This window comes from Onychomys torridus, unplaced genomic scaffold (genome assembly GCF_903995425.1).
Source record: "Onychomys torridus unplaced genomic scaffold, mOncTor1.1, whole genome shotgun sequence".
Taxonomy (NCBI): domain Eukaryota; kingdom Metazoa; phylum Chordata; class Mammalia; order Rodentia; family Cricetidae; genus Onychomys; species Onychomys torridus.
This window is the reverse complement of record NW_023413610.1, coordinates 26484-46466: the sequence shown is the minus strand read 5'-3', so window position 1 is coordinate 46466 and position 19983 is coordinate 26484. Positions and strand designations below refer to the sequence as shown.

Sequence of the window (19983 nt, the reverse complement as noted above, 5' to 3'; positions counted from 1 at the left end):
GGTAGTTCCAGTTCACAGGATTCCCTCCCTGTACCCTGCTACTACAGGGTTTTCTTTATAACCCAGGATGTTTTCCCATCCTCTGCTCTTCTCTCTGCTCCTCAGAGACATAGCCCCAGGCCTTGCCAATCTGCCCCTCTCCTCTCTGCTTGCTTTGGACTTCCACAGAGGCCTCTGGCTATTCTCTCTCTCTCTCTCTCTCTCTCTCTCTCTCTCTCTCTCTCTCTCACACACACACACACACACACACACACACACACACACACACACACACATACACACATCTAAAATAAAAAACCTTTTTCCCAACCATAAATTAGTCAGTTTGGTGGTTTCTCTGTGCCCTTCACAGCACTGGAAAACCAACTGGTATACTCTTCACTGGGGAAGATTGGTTTTGGTTTTTGTCTTTTGCTAGCATCCAATCAGAAAATGAAGGTTCTTGGGTTCCTAGACCACAAGGCTTTTCTATGCTGGCGTGGGCAGTGGGGATAACCACACACTGCTGCTCTACCTGCTCCCTTTCCCCTGGCTTAAACAGCACTAAATAGGAGTCTAAGAGAAGCCACTAGTGCTGAGGCTGGATCCAAGGGTGCCACAGATGGAATCATGGGACACACCCTGATATAATAATAAATAATAAAATAATAAAATTTATTATATGACATGGTAGCTTTGTAAAATTAAGAGTGTTACAGAGTGTGACAGGGAAAGACAGTGCAAAGATTCCTCCAGCTTGTATTCTTGCTGAAGCCATTTTTAGGATTACCTATGATATGCTTGATGAGACTCACTGTGGAAAATTACCCAGAAACTACTAAAATAAGCAGTTAGCTGGAGGGGATTTCTGTGAAAACAAGCAGTTTAACAAAAGCTAAGATAAGCTAGCTGGGACATCTTGAATTTGAGTTTCTAGTAGAGAGTTGGGTAGTTTTCCACAGGGCTTCTCATCAAGATCAAATTCTAGTCAAGCCTAAAAAGCTGGCTTCAGCAAGAATGCAAGATGGAGGACCCTCTGCACTGTCTTACCATGCCACATTCCCCATTGGTTCTGTGGGCATGTGTCAATCACTTCCTTGTCTTGTCCTAGGAGGGAGACACAGCTGTTTTTTAAAACCATTAGCTTAACTGAGTTTACTCTGTTGAATGTAGTTGGCAATGCAGTTGAAGATGCAGGGTTCACCCATTAGCCTGATCAGGGTAAGAATCAATGGAATGACTCACCTGATAATAAAGTGGGGACCAGGTAAGAGAGACTGATACCAATTATCTGATCTATGTCTCCTTCCTTCCGATCTTTGAAATTTTTCTCAAACCAATCCCTGACTACTTGAAATAGAAACCATGGATCTCTCTAAAGCTATATAGAATCCTGTTTGTTTCATCAAGAGAATATCTAAGCCTTCTTGGGTTTCCAGAATTACTTCTGCTAAAGAGTCTACTTCTTTATGTTATCTGGATATGTAGTCTTCTAATATCCCTAAGTTCTTGTAGTGCTTTGAATAGGTTTAGCCTCTGTACACTCATGTGTGTGAATGCTTAATCCATTGAGAGTGTCACTATTAGAAGGTGTGGCCTTGTTGGAGGAAGTGTGTCACTGTGGAGCCAGGCTTTGAGTTTTTTATGCTCTATGTCCAATGTGGTACACTGTCTCCTTCTGCTGCTTACAGATCAAGTTGTACAACTCTAAGTTCCTTCTCCAGCACCAGGTCGGCCTACATGCCACCATGTTTCCCACCATGATGATAATGACTAAACCTCTGAAACTGTAAGCCAGCTCCAATGAAATGTTTTCCTTTAAAAGAGTTGCCATGGTCATGGTGTCCCTTCACAGCAATAGAAATCATAACTAAGACAGTTCTGGTCCACTTGCTTACTTTATTCTCTGAAGTTTGATCACTGACTATAAGGGCCAATGTTCCTATGGCTGTTGCCTAAGCAATATTGGCTCCAACCAGACTTGGAATGAGGAGAGGTCTACCTCACTTCTCGAGTTGAAGTCTGGGGTTATCTTAAGGTATGCTCTCTCTTCTTCCCAATCGTATAAGTGCACCTGGGGCAGGATGTGCATTAGCACACATAGAAGGGAATTACTGTTTTAGAATCCTTGGAAGAGGCACATTTAGTTAAACCATTTAAGCATGCCCACCAAGTGATCTCAGGGGCCATAAAGTATTCATGCTGATAAGAATTGACCTGGAGAGTGGAATAGCAAGCATCAGAGTAAAGTGAGTCTTCCAGGTCAAAAGTCCTGGATACTGAGACAGGTTCTAGCTCCCAGTAGGTACCCCAGTGTTAACTGAGGCTTTTTCCTAGTTTTTATTTGCTGATACCCTGATACTCTCCCAAGCCATATGTACTAAGGGGGCTGTGGGCTCAGGGGCAGCCAACAATCCTGACCAATTTCTGGCTTGGAGTGATTAAACAGAGGGTAAACTTTGTCAGGGTGAAGGATATAGAACAATTAATGATTATTTTCCCTACTGGTATCATGAAAAATACTTTCCAATATCATGAATACTAGTCAATACAGGTCAAGACACCCACTCATCTTCTCCATGTTTGATGAGATACGTAAGTGTTGTCTTCAGCAATCGTGCCCTGCCAGCAGTTTTTGGACAACAACCAACAGCCTTGGCAACAGCCTGAGCCGTTTTAGGGTTTAAATAGATGTAACCCATCTCTGGAACTGGGAGTTCCACTCAGTGGTGAAAGATATCTAGTTAGGCACTGTCTCCTCCATTATTTGGTGACTCCATTTAGACTTCTTTCATATATGTATATATGGTAGAAGCATCTACCATGATATGTTTCCATACAACCCCTCAAATGGCCCTTAGTGTTAGTTGTCCTTCCCTGCATTCCATCCCTCACCCCCTTTCTCTCACCCTTACTACATCTAATCCTCCCACTCTAGTCCCCCCTGCTGACTCTCCATAACTATGTATTCTATTTGCCCATCCTTGGGGGATTTTCATTTGTGAATTGCACCAGTAAGTTTTTTATTTGTGTCCTTTCTGTTTCTTAATATAGGTACTTAGAACTTGATATTTCCCTCTTAGGATTGATGTTGATGTTTTCCAGAGGTTTGATTGTGTTGTATTTTCATTTAGTTCCAGAGAATATTTTATTTCTTTCTTGACTTCTTCTTTGATCTAATTCAGTAAAGAGGGGTTTAATGCCCATGTGTTTGTGCATTTACTAGGGATCTATTTGCTGTTAACTTTATTTTTTATTGTGTTGTGTTCAGATAGAAAACATGGAGTTCAGTGATTTTTACTTTGTTAAGATTTGTTTTGTACTTTTGCCCTTTCCAAGGAGATCCATGCTTCCCTGCCTTGTGCCCTTCTTGTTACTTAGTCTCTCTGGGTCTTTGGATTGCAGCCTGGTTATTCTTTACTTTACAACCAATGTGCACTTATAAGTGAATACATACCATATTTGTCTTTCTGGGTCTGGGTCACCAGACTTGGGATAATATTATTCAAGTTCCATCCATTTGCCTGTCTTTCATGTGTTTTTGTTTTAGTTTTGTTTGTTTGTTTTGTTTGTTTTTAATGGCTAAGTAATGCTCCATTGTGTAAATGTATCATATTTTCTTCATTCATTTTTCTGTTGAGGGACATCTAGATTGTTTCCAGTTTCTGGGTATTATTAATGAAGCCACTATGGCTGAGGGAGTATGGGGATGGGAACAGGAGGGGTCAGATAGAGGAGGGATGGAGGGAATGAGTACAGGAAGGAGAGATGCCTGCAAATGAATGGCATTTGGGAGGGAATGTGGAAATCTATTGCAGTTAAAAACTCCTAGGATTCTATGAGGATGACCCTGGTAAGGATGATACTCCTAGTAATAGAGGATACAACACAAGCCTGATCCAGTTATCTGTTGTAATCAGGCAACTTCCAGTAGTGGGATGGGGACACCAACCTAGCCACAAAACCTCAATGTATCCAGGCCTGCGAGATGTGCTGGGGCAATGGAGGCACAGAACTTGTCAGAGTGGCCAACCAATGACTGGTCTAACTTGAAGCAACGCCATGAGAGGGAGGTCATGCTCAACACTACCTGGATTACCCAGGAACTGGAGGCTGAATATCCCAGAGGCCTAGAATTGTTTAAACAAACCAATAAAATCATTTCTAATGTTATTCTGCTATACTCATAGATCAGTGCCTAGCCCAAATGTCATCAGAGAGTCTTCCTCCATCAGCTGATGGGACCAGATACAGAGACTCACAGGCAAGCACTAGGCAGACAGAGAGCCCAAACTGGAGATCCACCATCCTGTGCTGGTCTCAGAGCTCGGGGCATGCCACAGAACAGGGGAGGGGGGAGAATTCTAGGAGCCAGAGGGTAGAGGCCCACAGAACCAACTATGCAGCCCTCATAGGGATTCACAGAGACTGAAGCAGCAATCACAGAGCATGCACAAGTCTATGGTAGGTCTTCTGTATATGTCATGGCTGTTAGCTTGGTATTTGGATGGACTCCTAACAGTGGGAGTGGGCGTGTCTCTGATTCTTTCCCCTACTCTTGGGACCCTTTTCCTCTTACTTAGTGAGTCATGCAGCAAACTTTTGTGTCTTAATATCATTACTTCCAGGTGTTCATTGCAAAGAGTCATTGGTTTGGTTCGAGGCTCCTGGTCTCTACTATACTATCTACCCTGGGCCCTCACTGGGAATCTCCCTGGACATCCTTTTACTGTCCTGAGTCATGGAGATCCTGTAAGCCGGGATCTGCAGGACTGCCTCCCACCACCTGTGCCCCAGCAGATCACAGATGGGATGGATGTTGGGGTGGGACAAATCATAACCCTGGTTCTGAGCATGGATAATTGCAGGGTTGGTCACCCAGCCAGCTCTCTCCCATTCTCACTATTAGGGTGAGCTCTCCAGCATTTTCCTTGCTAGTTTACACTTTGCAGTGCTGAGCAAAGGACAGGGCCTGTTCTCCTGCTTTCAGGCCCATAAGGTCAACACTTCCACGTATGGACTATCAGGGCCAGGTCTTCTGTGTTGTCTATGTGAGGTTCAGGGGCCAGTCTCCTGAGTGCTGCATCTGCTGAGGGGCAGAGACAACTCTCCTACTCCTATTACCTCAAGGCCAGCTCTCTCACCTCCACAGGTGGTTAGGGGCAGGGGAGAGTGGGGAGGAATCTCTCCCCTGCTCACACCACCATATGGTAGATGAGTGGCGGGGCAAGATCTCCCACTCTCATGTTCTTGGGGCTGCTTCACCCGCACCCCTGTCAATAGGGTCAGTTCTCTGCTGTGCTATCTAAGTGATGTTCAGGGTCCACTTTCCTGAGTGCTGCAACTGGTAAGGGGAAGAGTCAGCTCCCTTGCCCACCACAGGTAGCAGATTCGGGGAGGGCATCTTTACCTCACTCATGCCATCACATGGCATTCAAGAGGAGCACTACCTGATCTTCCATTGTAATGACCTCAGAGTCAGCTCATCCCATACCCCTGCAAACAGGATCAGCTCTATTGTGCTGCCCAAATGAAGTGTAAGACCCTCTCTCCTGAGTGCTTCAACCATGAGGGGCAGGATCAGTTCTCTCTAGTGTACCAGACGGTGAGGGAGCAGAGCCACCTCTGTACAGCCCTTTCCTCTCAGCCTTTGGTGATATCAGAAGCCATAGACATCAACAGAGACCATGGCTGAAACAGAGCCACGAGTCCAGACATGGGGCCCCAGCAGCAGCCCTGGCCCAGACATCACCATGGCAATTCAGTCCACTCATCACCTCTTTTGCCTCTTCAGATATGCCTCTGACAACAGGACATGAATGACAGTGTCTCTCTCTCTCTCTCATTCCATACATTTCCTCACTGTTATATTGCCTGTCTGCCTGGTGCAGCAAGGTGCCTGGTGGGCCTGCGTTTTCTCCTCAGAGCTGAGGCAGGGTACCCCAAGACTACATGTGGGTCTCCTTGTCCCATTTAGTCCTTCATGGCACTAGGCAAGACCATGCTTCCTCATCACAAAGAGATCAAAATAATGATCTGCCCTGCACTGTTCCTGATTGGTGCAGAGGTGTTGTGGAGTCCTCTCCTGGGCTTGGAGCTGGAAATGCCAGGCTACGTTTGGTTGAGTCCCACCCTCCCCAGCCACAAGGCTTTGGGTGGAGTTATTGCTCAGGATTTCATTCTTTAGGCCTAAGTGAAACCCTTTTGTGTACATACAATATTTTCTTCCTGTGTTCATGTGAGAAGTGGACAACTTACACAATTAATGAATTGCAGCATGCTGGTTGAGTGAAAGAAGCCAAACATTTACATGGTGGCTTCATATTATTCCAGCCTCCTGAGAAATCTCAAGAGAAAATGATAGAGCTCTAATTGTTATCACTCATGGGAAGCGTAGGGATTAGTTAAAGGAGCTTATGGAAAGATGGAGCAGAGGAAATTTTCGGCACATGACACAATTGTTTTGCTTGGATATAAATAAGCATGCATTTGTACTGAGCTCTATGCCTGTTCCTATTTCCTCTGTACTGGTGTTCTAATGTATTGAAAATTAAGAGAGGGAAAGAAGGGCTGGAGAGATGGCTCAGAGGATAAGAGCACCAACAGCTCTTCCAGAGGTCCTGAGTTCAAGTCCCAGCACCCACATGGTGGCTCACAACCATCTGTAATGAGATCTGGTGCCCTCTTCTGTATATATAATAAATAAATAAATCTTTAAAAAAGAGAGAGAGAGAGGGAAAGAAAAACTAGACTTTAAAATCATGAGATAATACCATTACCATCCTGGTAATAAAAAGTGAGTCCTCCTCTGAGAGGCACGGATAAAGTGTGTAGCCTGGGACCAACAGCACAGCACTGCCTTGTTTTATAAACATATGTGACTTTTTAATAAAAAAAAAAGTTTTAGAAAGAAGAAAGGAATGTGCCAAAATATGAAGAATAAAATGTGCTCTGAAAGCATCCTCTGGCATTATTAAATTAATGGACACTGATCTTACCATGGTCATTCCTTGAACTGGTGTTGGCAAAGGCCAGATTGACTTAAGAAAATAAAGGTACTAACTACATAGAATTCTTTCTAATTATTTGAGCATGACACAGAGATGAAACTCATGGCCATCTTGGTCTAAAAAAGGGCTATGTTAGAAAGACATACAGTTTTCCCTTATATCTATGTGGCTAGATTACTATGAACAACAAAGAATATTGTTTCAGAAAGCTGTGTGTACCTGTGCAATCTCCTTCCATGACACCTAATGCTAGAATCCTGCTGCCCCCTGTCCCAGCTGCACCTCTGAGATTCATGTAAGGGAAGCTCTGTATGTCTATATTCATGAACAGGCAGCTGTCTGGGTCAGAGAATGAGATTAACAGGCATCTCTGTTCTCTGGCTACATCACAGGTTTATTGTCCATGATACTGCTTAGAAGGAGATCCTGAATATGGGGTAATTACTGGTTTGCAGAGACAAATGACACGGAGGCTTCTGTCTTTATTCTAAAGCCGAGGGCGTGGATACAGATGCCTGAGAGGGCACAGATGTCTTCAGGCCTAGAAGTAGTGCTGTGTAGAGAGCTTTTCCTTCTTTGATATTGTGGTTTTAAGTCTTTCTGTTTTCATCGATAGCAAAATCTGTAACAGGATATAAGCTGAAGAAATTCAGCCTGGCCATTTCCCAAGACTTTGCCTAACCTAGTGTAATTCTGTATATAACTACAGTGGAGGTCAATACCACCTCCATCCTGGAATGTCATGGTGTCAGTACTCAGATTCCTATATCTTTTCCTTACAAGACTGGCTAAGAACATAAAGTCAAAAGATCACAAATGTGAGGGAATTCTCTTTCGTTGCCAGTAGACTCTTATTGTGCAATGATGTAATCACAATTCCACGCACTGCCAGGGTGGAGGAAACAGCTCTGAGGGTTTGTGTCAGGGCTGCAGGTGCCTGCTGCACACTGTGCAGCTGTAGCACAGGAGTAAACAGCAGTGTCTGCAGCCTGGGCAGCAGTGATGGACAGGGAACTGCTCTGGGTGGAGGTGTCAAGGGTTGCTCTTAGTCTTCCAAGGCGTTTCTCTCTCTCATTTGAAGGCATTAAGATTAGCATGGCAGGGCCTCTGCTTGACTGCTGTCTGTACCACTGTAGGACAGTTATGGATGATGTTTTGTAACTGCAGTTCACGGTGACATTTTCACCCTCCTGGATGATCAGAGCCAGAGGATTCTCTTCTCCCTGTTGGCTGTTCACCCCTATGTAGAAACACAGGCCACAGAACAGGAGTCAGTGGTTACATTTTCAAACTGCATTTCCCCATTAATAAGAAGGCTTCATCTCACATGGATGTGGACTATGGACTTTGCTGTCCCTGTTGCCCTCACCAGAAACCCAAACTCACTTGTCAGTTGCAGCCATAGTGTCACCATCCACACTCCCAGGAGTCTGTCCATTCTTTCCTTTGAGGAGCAGATCACAAGAGATGCAGCTCCAGCCTGATCACAAGTTGGTTGGTTTCTGAGCATGTGCCTTGAGTCTCAGAAGCAAGTTCAAACACTTCCTTCCCCACCCTCTCCCTTTGTCTCTCCCCAACCAAATCAGCTCTACCTTCCTTTCCCCACCTCTCTGATTTCACCAAGGGAGTGTGAGGAAGGAGAGACATCTGGTGGTGGCACCATCATCTTGCTAAGAGATCATGGCCTCCTATGATGAGGAGTGTGCACAGCTGAAACCACAAGGATGTTCTAGTCTATGCACTTACTAAATTAGTGTTAGATTTCTTCAGCAGCGTAGGGAGACAGAAGGCAGAAAAAGAGACTAGAGCCTGGTCTTTACAGGGAAGGACAGACACTCCCCTGTAGGAAAGGGGTGTCTGTGTGGAGAAAGGATAGCAGTGAGTCTGGAAGGGTGGGGGAGGGGATTGTTTGAATCCATGAGAGGCTAAACCAGTTCTACAGTCTCTTTCCCTGCACTTCCCAGAATGCAGCCAAGGGACCCCAGGGCAGTTCCAGGTGCTAGAGCAACTGCCCATCATGCAGCTTCAGGATGATAGAGTGGCTTCCATTCTGAATTCTTTTCTTCTCTTGTAATTCTATTTTTTTTGTTCTTCATCATTTGCTCATAATGGTGTCTTATTGGTTTACTAAGATAATGGTTTATTGTTGAGTAATTTGGCTGTTATTTCCAGAGATCTCCCTATTATTCTGGCTTCCTTATCTGTGTGCAATATTCCTTTACAATCTCCTGTAATACTGACTTGGATATCGCAGATTGTTTCTACTATACTTAGGATATATCTTTATAGCTTTCAATTTTGAAGGATAGTTTTCTAGATACAGTCAACTTGGTTGACAGGTGTTGTTTTCTTTCAGGGCATGAAGTCGGTCATTATGATCTTTTGGCCTTTAGTGTTTCTTGCCTACTTGAGAAACTCAGTCTTTCTCTCTTACAACTACCAGTTTATTTTCTTTTTGCCATAAACTTGGAATTTTTACAGTCAAGACATGAGGAAAGCTTCTAAGTTATCTTCATTTTACTTTTCTGTTTCCCTGAATTAACATGACCCTTGGCATCTTGAGAGCGACTGTGAAGATGGACCAGAGACTTTGAACCACAACTAAAGCAAGAACATGGCAGAACTATTCACGGGATGGAAGGTAATTGATAGAGACTGATAACACTTCCTCCTAAGAATAGAGCCATGGAATCAGTGTGGCAGTTCCCCAGGAAGATGGGATCAGTCTTCCTATGATCCAGATGTACCCCTCTTGGGCATATACCCATAGAATGTTCCATCCTACTAGAGAGACATTGCTCAACCATGTTCATTGCTGCTCTATTCATGATGGTCAGATACTGGAGGCAACCAAGAAGAATGGATAAAGGAAATGTGATACATTTATACAATGGAGTAAATACACTTGTCTGTGAATAAAAGGATAAGATTTAGAATGTAGTAAGAAATTATGCTTATCTAGCAAATTGGTAGTAGTAAATTATTCTCTAAGGTCCATGACCTTTCCAGCCCCAGGGATCATGCTAGGTTTCCAGTATCAGGTGTGATTTCCCTATTGAGTGGATCTTAAGTCCCATATAGCTATTGGTCACCAGCAACCTGTAAGTGCTACTTACTATAACCTTATGGATATTTTGTCATAATGGTAATTGTCATAGTTCATGGGTGTGACAACTTGGTAAGTCAGTTTATTATTCCATCCCTTGTACCTTGGCAGATTGCACAGTATTTTTGGAAACCATGAAAGATAGACTGCATGAAAGAGCTTTTCGGGTAAGATCCAGGTAGAATCATCCAATTTGTGTGTACTAAGTATGTGACGTCTTCAGTAAATTGGGCCTTAGCCCTGATGGGAAATCAAGAGCTACTGCAAAAATCAAAATTGTTTTGGGAATCACTTAGACTAACTGCCTTTATCAGTCTTTCTAAAGGAGGTTCCTCATGTCTGGTACTATTGTTTTTGTTATTCTATGATCTTGTGAGGAACACTGTCAACCCAAGTGGCTTAACTTCCTTTAATATATAGATGTGTTTAAATATAAAGAAATACATAACTTATTCTTTTATTAATACTTAATTATTATCATATTAAGTTAGATATTATCTTATTAATATATGTCTTAAAATAGTATGTATTCCCTTAAGATGTGTGTACCTTAACTCATGTAGGTATTATAAATATATAACACATGTACAATATAAAAATTATAAAGTATCTGTGTGTATAAAATTTTAGGATATATTTATAAAATACAACTACATGAGCCATTATCAAACAAACCTGGTGGTTCAGCAGTTCCAGTTCTTTATTGATTTAAGTTTTCATATCCTGAATAATCCACATTATTTCTTTAAGCCATTTATTTGTCTTTTCTTGGATCAATCAGGATTTTATTTCTGTCTACTCTAGTTTTTTAGGGAGTTTTTGAAATTTACAAATTCTTTTATCATCTTCATAGTTATTTGTGATTCAAGTTCTCCAGTTTCTTCTAACTTGCTCTTGTTGGGGATCAATAGAACATGTTAGGTTTTTGGAGAAGGGACATGTTTTGGATTTTATTATTATTCTCTTTTTCCTTTGGGACCTTCCATCTAGAGTTAGGCTGTTGGTTGTGTCTTTGACATGAGACTTTAGCCCACTGATCCTGAATCCTGTGCTGAAGCTGCAAGGTTATGGATTGGGGGCGTTGAGAAGGGGCAGAGCCACACTGGAGCTGGGTCAGTCTTGCTGAGTGAGACCATGGGGACTGAGACCTTGCAGACAAGGTCCCTGGGGTAAAGATGATAGACTTGTGTGGAGTCTGACTCTCTTATAGTGAGTCCAACCCAATGGGCTGGGGCCCTGGTGGAAAAGGTCTTGTGGTGTAAGCAGAAAGACACACCAGGAACTTTGAATTACTATTGAAAGAGTTAGCATCCCCAAAATTGGTCTGCTTGACCTCTTCACGAAGGTTAGGAAATATATTCATCTATGGACATGAATTACTACTTCTGTTGACACACATAAACAAGTCTGGATGTACTTCAATAGTAAGTACTCCTGTGATATTAGTGCTGCACACCCAGATGACTAGTAAGTGTGGGAAGATCACTACAGTCACAGCAGAGAGAGTGGAGGGAGGGCAGTTTTACCAGTCCATTGACCACTGCAGTAACCTTAACCATATGTTTTTAAAATGAAATCTCTTAAGTGACATTTCCTGTCATTTAAAGAGACACAATTTCGTAGCAACTCTCCTGGTCCTCTGGCCCCTTCAATCTTTCCACTCTCTCTTCCTTGCTGCTCCCTGAGCCTTCAGTGAAGAAGTTAAGTTGTAAATGTATCAGTTGGGGCTGAGCACCTCTCTTGTTCACTGTATCTAAACAAGACCTGAGGAAGTCCAGCACCAACAGACTTGCTAACATGGAAATGGGAAATCTCATGAGACCCTACCCACTGAGAACAAACTACATGCAGGTAAGAAGTGCTGAGAGTGGGAAATAGTCCTCCACAGGAATGAACCCCCTAATTCATTATCAAGACCAAATGACCAGCCCTGAAAAATATACCTATACATAACTCTAAGAAGATTGATCAGATTGTATTAATGTATTTAGTCAGATGTGTCCTGCAGAATCCTCGTGTGTGTGAGTGCATATGTGTGTCTGTCTGTCTGTGTCTGTGTTTGTCTGTTGTGTAATAATTACAGAAGAAAAGAGACCATGAGTCTAAGGGAGCAACAGGACATCTATGACAGGGGTTTGAGGAAGGAATAGAAAGGGAAAAGTGGTGTGATTATATTTAATTTTTCAAGAAAATAAATAAGTAGATACAATATAAAAGAAAATATCAAACCTCCTATAAAATATCTTCCAAGGTCTTATTTTAATTACCTTGGATCTTTCTAGATTGCCTTGGTTTGAAGTACAATTTAAAATGTGTTCATAATTTTCTGACTTTAGAACTATATAATATGTTCTCACCTCTTTTAATTATACCTGCTTTTACTTTATGAGGTTTGTCCATTGGGATACTTACATTAAGGTTTGACTCAGTCCTTCTGTTTATTTCTGCTAAGGATAGTTCAGTTATGTGAGGGAATTCTGGAACTCTAGTAGATGTAATTATTAGACAGATATCCCTGAGCACAGGAAGGTTAAATGTAAGTGTGGATGGAAAGTTCCTAGAGCATCATAGTGTAATGTATTTACAAGTTTTTCCTGTGTGGGTTTCTTCACAGATGTGACACCTGAGCTGAGACTTAAAGATGGTCAAGGGTCTTGTTTACCAAGCTTTGGACAGAGAGTATTTCCTATTCAGAAAAACCTAGGACCACATCTGGGAAGTTCAGCAAGTCAAAAAGAGATCAGCATTGCTGCAGTGGAGAGCTGGGATCTTTCCCTACAAAAAAATGATGTAGACTGTTCAGGCCTGTACAAATCCTGTGCAACATTGTGTATCACAGCATGTACATTGCGTTGTAATCTAGAAAAAACATAAAGCCATTTAAACAATAGGGGAGAGTGTAGATGACATCTGGTTTATGGTGTGTGTATTTTATGTGATGGGATATTAAGTTGCATTCTTGCCCTCCCCCAAGCACTGAAACTGCTTCTAAGACTGTTTAGAGTGCCAGATGCCCTGTAACCTCTCAGAGTTCACAAAAGACCCATCCATGATTCTCAAACCCTTGTGTTTGGGCATCAGCCTGATCTTATTAACAGAAAGGAGAACTTGTTCTGTGCAGTGGACGCTCCCTTCCTCTCCCAGCTTCTGCCACTTCCTTCTTTCTCTTCCTTCTCTACATGAATCCTAGGCCTGGGGACACTGGGCTGTCTTGTCACCCCTCCCTCCATATTTTCAGAAAACATTATGCAGAAGCCCCCTCTCCCAGCACGTTCTCTCCCCTGCAAATATAAAATACAGCTAGTTTTACGTGTGGGAGAAAATGTGGAGGACAGACTTCATCTCCTACGACAAGCAGACAACGTCCTTAGTCACACGCTTTACTGGGGGATCTCATGCTCTGCCTGAGGCACTTTTGCATCAGATTTTGGTTTAATCCCAGTCAAGAGCTGAGTGTGGATTCTCACTCTTCTGATGTGTCTATTCGTATGAATTTTGAGCCAACTAAAGAAATGGAGAGGCACACAGCACAGAGGAACCAAAGAGATCCCAGAGGCAGGAGCTCAGCTTCAGGCCCCTGTGCTGAGTTTATGCTCAGCTCCCCCTGTGGTTTCTGCCACTGTGTCACCCAGAACACAGTAGTACACAGCCAAGTCTGACTCTTGGACCGAGGCTTTCTGCAAGTGGAAGGAGGTGGATCCTTTATTGTATGTGGCTTCAAAACCTCTGCTGCTTCCCTTCTCGTTGGCCTTCGAGGCTCTGAAGAGGAGCTGCAGACCTTCCCCGGGATATTGGACATACCAGAAAAGAGTCGGGTACCCTGTGGCTGAATAAGTGCAGTTTATAAATAGGAAGGCGTCTTCTGAGAGAGTCATTTGACCTTGCTTCTGGGTTACTGAGTCTCCCTGGGTCCTCCCTGGAGGAAGAAGAGGATACTTGTGTTACATTAAGGACAAAGCTCTTTGATGATTAAATATTTTTTACATCACAGGAGAAAGAGTGAAAATTTTAAGTCACGTCACTTACCAAGCATGCACAGCAGCAACACAGTCACTATACCTGGGGAAATATTCATCTTTAGTGTCACCCAAGTAATGTGCTTGACACTTCACATGAAGAAATGATGAAATGACACCAAATGATGAACCTAGGAAGCTTATAATTCACAAAGATACTGTGTCAAGAAACTCCTCCCCCTGGTGGACAGAGACTGAACTGGGATTTCTTGCACACCTCCTGGAAGTCAGAAATGTGCTCTCATTTTGAAATCATTCATAAGGCACATGTCAAATTTTAAGTGTCCCTTGTAAACATAAGGGATATAAGCAATGGTCATTAGTATATTCAATGTTGTCGTTTTTAGGATTCAACCTGACATGAAAGTTTTAAAGTAGAGCAACTGATGGGTTCTCTGTTTTGGTTTTTACCTTGGAATAAATTGAAAGCAAGAAGTAGATTTTACCAGTTCATATTCACTGATTTGAATTTGTATTAAGATATTATGTGAGCCTAAAGTGATGAGTCGGCACTTGGAAGCACTTGTTGCTCTTGCAGAAACCTCAAGTTTGATTCTCACAACATACATAGTGGTTCTCAACCATCTGTACCTCCAGTTCTGGGGAAACTGACTCTCTCTTCTGACCGCCATGGGCACCAGGCACACACATGGTACCTAAACACAAATGCAGGCAAAACACCTATAAGCATAAAATATCATAAATAAATCTTTAAATTTTCTTACAGGTATTGTGAAATGAAGTGATTACAAACTGGCCTGGGGAATGTGTAATCATTAAAATCTGCTCTTTTCACCTTCTAGAAATTTGAAATAATGGGTCTATGTTGCCCATTTACTTAGAAGGTCATTGGTGTCTTGAAACAATGTTTGAAGATTAACATACCGGACAACCACAACAAAGGAAGCAGTTGGGACTGGCATGCAGGATGCACATGCTGTGCCATGCTCTACATCAAATGTCGCCTATGACCATTTTCTTGACTCTTTTCTGTAAATGTCATTGTGACCAGCGGTGCATGCTTTAGGAAACACAAAGTTGACTATCATTTGGGTTTGGAGAGACATTTGTGACTCTTCCTTGCGGACCTGACAAGGGCATTGCAAGCCTCCAGCTCACATAAGTGTCTTCAGAAACCTCCTTCCTTTAACCGTCAAAGCTTCTACTCACGAATCTGGAGTTCATAGCTGCCATGTTTCTGTGGAGCTCCTTCTTTCCTTCAACTTGGTCTTGGTAATGTTTCATCATTGACAGAATTTATTGTCTCACAAAGCTATTGTCCCTCACCTTAGTCCACATCGGTTTCCTAATTCTTGTTGTTTTTAAATTATAAATGTAACCTGTAAATGCCAGCCTTTGGCTCAGAGCCTTTGTCTCTTACTGCTCAAGGTAATGAATGTTGAGCCCATCTGGATTATCCTCACTTACAACTTCTGAAGTTGTTTCAGAATGTGTTGTTCACACTCTTTTCCTATATAAGATGTAGAATCATTTCTTAAAGCAATATTTTTTTCTTCTTTATTTTTTTACTTTTACAATTTCACAGCCTTAGACTTTTGTACAGACTGACACTCTGCAAATGTTTCTCCTCCTACAAAGCAGGCCTCAGTCCCATGAGAAGGTAGTTGGTTACCCCTACAAATCATCAGGTCACTATTGCACCAGTGGGCATGCCTTGCTTGTCAGGTTAGTCCTTTGGAACACTAGGGACACAGCACACAGCATGATTTGAAACAGAGTATCACTGACTCCTGTAAGAATCTGTTAGACAGAGCTTTTGGAATGCCATACACATGGACATGTAAGAATCACCTCACACAGAAAGGGGATGAAAGCTTACCCTTTACTTCAGATGTTGCTCTCTGAACCTACTCATCAAACAGTTCATTTTTCCACTGTTTATTTAAATCAAGATATCACAGTGCACAATACACCCTTAACATACACAATAAATGTGAACTGAAAATAAAAACATTAAGCATAATGTTGACAATATAATCTAAACTCCCTAGGTCATCTTGGGTCTCATTGTATGTATTTTAATATCTGTATGTTAGTTTCTACTCTGAAACAATGTGTCAAATGTCCTAGAATGCCTGACATAGCAAAAAGGGTGGCACTCCAGCCCTGGTGGCAGGTTTGAAGACAGGCTGCAGGTGCCTGGGGAGCAGTGTGTATATGCTGCACAGAAGTAGATGGCTGAATCTGCAGGCTGAGTGGCTGTGATGTACAGGGAAAGGTGTTTGGCTTTCTTATCCAATAGAAGGGTGAGTCTTTGGTTCTGCTTTCTTTCTGCATTTGAACGGATGTCAATGAGGAGCTGAGGATGCTTCCCAGGCTCTTGCTTATACCAAGGGAAGTAGACTGAGGCACTGTTTGTGTAAGTGCAATTGATGACAGCACTGTCTCCCTCCTGGACACTCAGGGTGGAAGGATGCTGTTCCACCTGCTCGCCTCTGCTCTTCCCTATGCAGAAAATGGAGAGAAAGGAGAAAGGTTGTGAATTCATTTTTCTTCCCTGTCATTTTCCTGTAGTAAATAGAGAAAACACAAATGAACCATTCTTCTGAACATCCACAGGCCTCCCACTAACATACCCAGTCATCTCACACTCCTCAACTCACAATTCATCTGCAGCCAGAAGAAAATGAATAAAGTATGAACAGTTCTCTTCATTGTGCTTCCTATGAGATCAGTTGTTGGTGTTTGGTCATTTCCCAGCAGAGCCCTTTGCTATTATAACAATCATACATGCTGAGTTATCTGCCCAGCCAATAAGAAAAAGCCTGTTCATTTAAAATTCACTAAGACCACCTTTCTGTACATGAGCTGAGGTGCACTGCCACCCTGTGGTTAGATTTCTCATTGCAGAAATCTAGTTCGTTTTTCTCTTTAGGAAAGATTCTGAACTCAGCCCACTTATGCCATCCTTACTCTTCCAACCCAGCTGTGCTCATACAGACTGTACATCTGCTCACGCAGGTGAGTGCACTAACTCCCTGCTCACCCATGTGAGGACCACATTGTCGGACCTAGCTGTGTTACATGGCCTGTGAATCAGTCTAACCAGGTGAGTGATCCAGATCCGCAATATCCCACTCAATCTTCACACTCCCAGGCCCACCTATGGTTACACCGCCTGTGCACCAGACCAGCCAGTTGAGTGTCTCAGATCCCCATCCACTCACATCTTCCCCACATTCCCAGAAAGCCTGCTTTGGGTCCTGCAGCCTTCATACCAACCTAGAGTGCTAAGTTGACAAAAAACCTTTGCCTGTCATCATGACATTCCCAGACAAAGCTGGACTTGAACACCTTTTGCACCAGCACACAGACATAGACCTGAGGTACAGTCACAAACTTTCTTGATAACCACTGACTTAGAATCACTCTCATCCCAGCCATCAATAATGGGTATCTCTATTTGAAGGACTGACCTACCAACTCTTCAAATCTCATCTGAAACCAATCTGATCTGAACATCATCAAAAACAGAAACCAGGGCTGGAGAGATGGCTCAGAGTTTAAGAGCACTGGCTGCTCTTCCAGAGGTCCTGAGTTCAATTCCCAGTAACCACATGGTGGCTCACAACCATCTGTAATGAGATCTGGTGCCCTCTTCTGGCCTGCATTCATACATGCTGTATACGTACATAAATAAGTAAATGAACGAATGAATGAATGAATGAATGAATGAATAAATAAAGAAATATTTTTAAAAAAACAGAAACCATATTCTACTCAGCAGAAGCAGGATACAATATCAGACACAGTGAAAGAGGTCTATATGCCCACCCTATATCACAAACAAGCAAGTATTATGAAAGGCAAGACAACCCCAGTTCTATAGAAATGTTCTGCAATGGGAATTACCTATATGAACCCCAGGACAGTAAACACGGACTGAGAGGGTGTGGTAGAAAGAAAAGGCAATAGCAGGACACTTCTTGTATGATATGGGAAAAGGGAAAAGTGAAGGGGGCTTTAAATGGGGAGTGAGGACAGAGATCAGTTTAGGGGGAGAGGGAGAGAGGAGGGATAAATAACATTCAGAGTGTTCAAAAAAGTCATAGGCAACCATATTATTTTTCTTTTTACCCCAAATTACATGTAATACATATGCATGTATGTATATAAATAAATAATCAAAATGATGTTATTCCACTTGGGGTGATAATGCTCCCCTAGAGCCATAGACTGTTTAGCATAACACCTGGCATGAGAAACCTCATTTCAAGTGTTAGTCAGGACAACCCAAGATAGGACTCCCTAAACAACATAGACTATTGCTATTGTCTTTAGTTGACTCACAAACTTGAGGATAAGTCCCTATTCCCAAAACATTATATACTTTGTACATAGGACTTAGAAGAATAGGCTACAACTGACCTAGGAGTCTCTTTCCTGAGGACTCTCATAGTATCCAGAGATATTCTGAAACCATCCAAGGAAAAAGACAGTCAATAGTCCTATCCAGCTGTAATACCTAAGAGACACAACGACCAGCATCCAAATCTTCAATAGTGTCACTTCTGTCTTGGAGGTAACCAGAAACCACTGAATTGGACTCATAGCTAACTCAATGGGAGGGAATTCATACCTGGTAATATCAACTTCACCAACAGCCCATGGCTGAAGAGGTCAGGAACTCTAAAAGACAACTTCCCACTGCCATTTTCTTAAACCAGTGTAATCCCTAACAGCATTATAAATACTTTTCCTTATGCCCACAGATGTTGTGGAATATTATTTTAGCTATGTAAAGATGTGTTTTATTTGTTTATGCTACAGAATATTAATTTAACTATGTGAAGGTGTGTTACATTTGTTTCTGCTGTCTTAGTTAATGATGTAAATATCTGATACATTTGTTTGCACTGCATTTGTTTAATTATGGGAAGATGTGTTGCTCTTTCACCTTGCTTGCCTAAGATTCTTGATTCGCCTTTAAAAAAAACCTAAATGGTCAGTAGCTAGGCAGGAGAGTATTGGTTAAATTATTAAGGCCACTCCACATAGTTAAAAGGGACGTTTATTTTGTGGGGTAACTTACAAATGAAGGGGTAGGTTGCAGGGTCTGGCAAAGGTATAGCGCAGTCTGGCGGTGTTCTCTGGAGAACTCTGCTCATTCTACCTCCAGCATCCAGGGTCCCGGAACCAAGAGAGAGAGACCTCCTCCCAATCCTTGGTCTTCTGCTTCCTCCTCTGCCCTTCCTTGTGGGCGTGACCATTACCGAAGCCTTAATGGGGGTTGGAACTTCCAGGCCAATGCTGGGATGGCTATCCATGACAGGAGTGAGATAAGCATGGCTGGCAGACAGAGAGAAAAAATAGGAGAAATCTAGATTTGTGAGTAAAAAAGAATGAAGAGAAAGAGGAAGAAATACAGGGACACACTTGGAGTCAGAAACCAGGCTGCTGCCAGCCAGCCAGCCATGGAGAAACAGGAATGTAATATGTACAGAAAGAAGACGGGGGGAGTAAAAACTTCTGAGGAAAAATGTAGTAAAGAGAAACAGGTTAATCAAATCTGCTTGTCCTGATTTGGGAGCTGGCTGGTGACCTGAAAGAAAAAGCCTGCTATACACAAATAAGTGTACCTCATCAAAGAAAGTTCCTTTTGCAGCAGTAGGAAACCAGAAAAGAAAACACAACAAGTCAAAAATGCAGAGAACAACTGTCCAAGGGGCATTGTGGAATAGAATATTTGTTAAACTTTTTAAAGATGTATTGCATTTGTTTGTACTGCAGAATATGTAAGGGTGTGTTACATTTGTTTATACTGCATTTGTTTAACTACACAAAGTTGTGTTTGTTACCTTTGTTTTACCTTGCATGCCTGAGGCACCTGATTGGTCTAATAAAAAGCTGA

The 19983-nt window shown here is 42.4% G+C and overlaps 1 gene segment (V, D, J or C); it reads right to left on the bottom strand.

The window, feature by feature from the left end:
• Window positions 1–13664: 13664 nt before the first annotated feature.
• LOC118576356 lies at window positions 13665–14170 on the bottom strand. The segment is given in 2 exon segments: window positions 13665–14011; window positions 14122–14170. Coding segments are annotated over 2 exon segments (396 nt in total).
• Between the last annotated feature and the right edge of the window lie 5813 nt (window positions 14171–19983).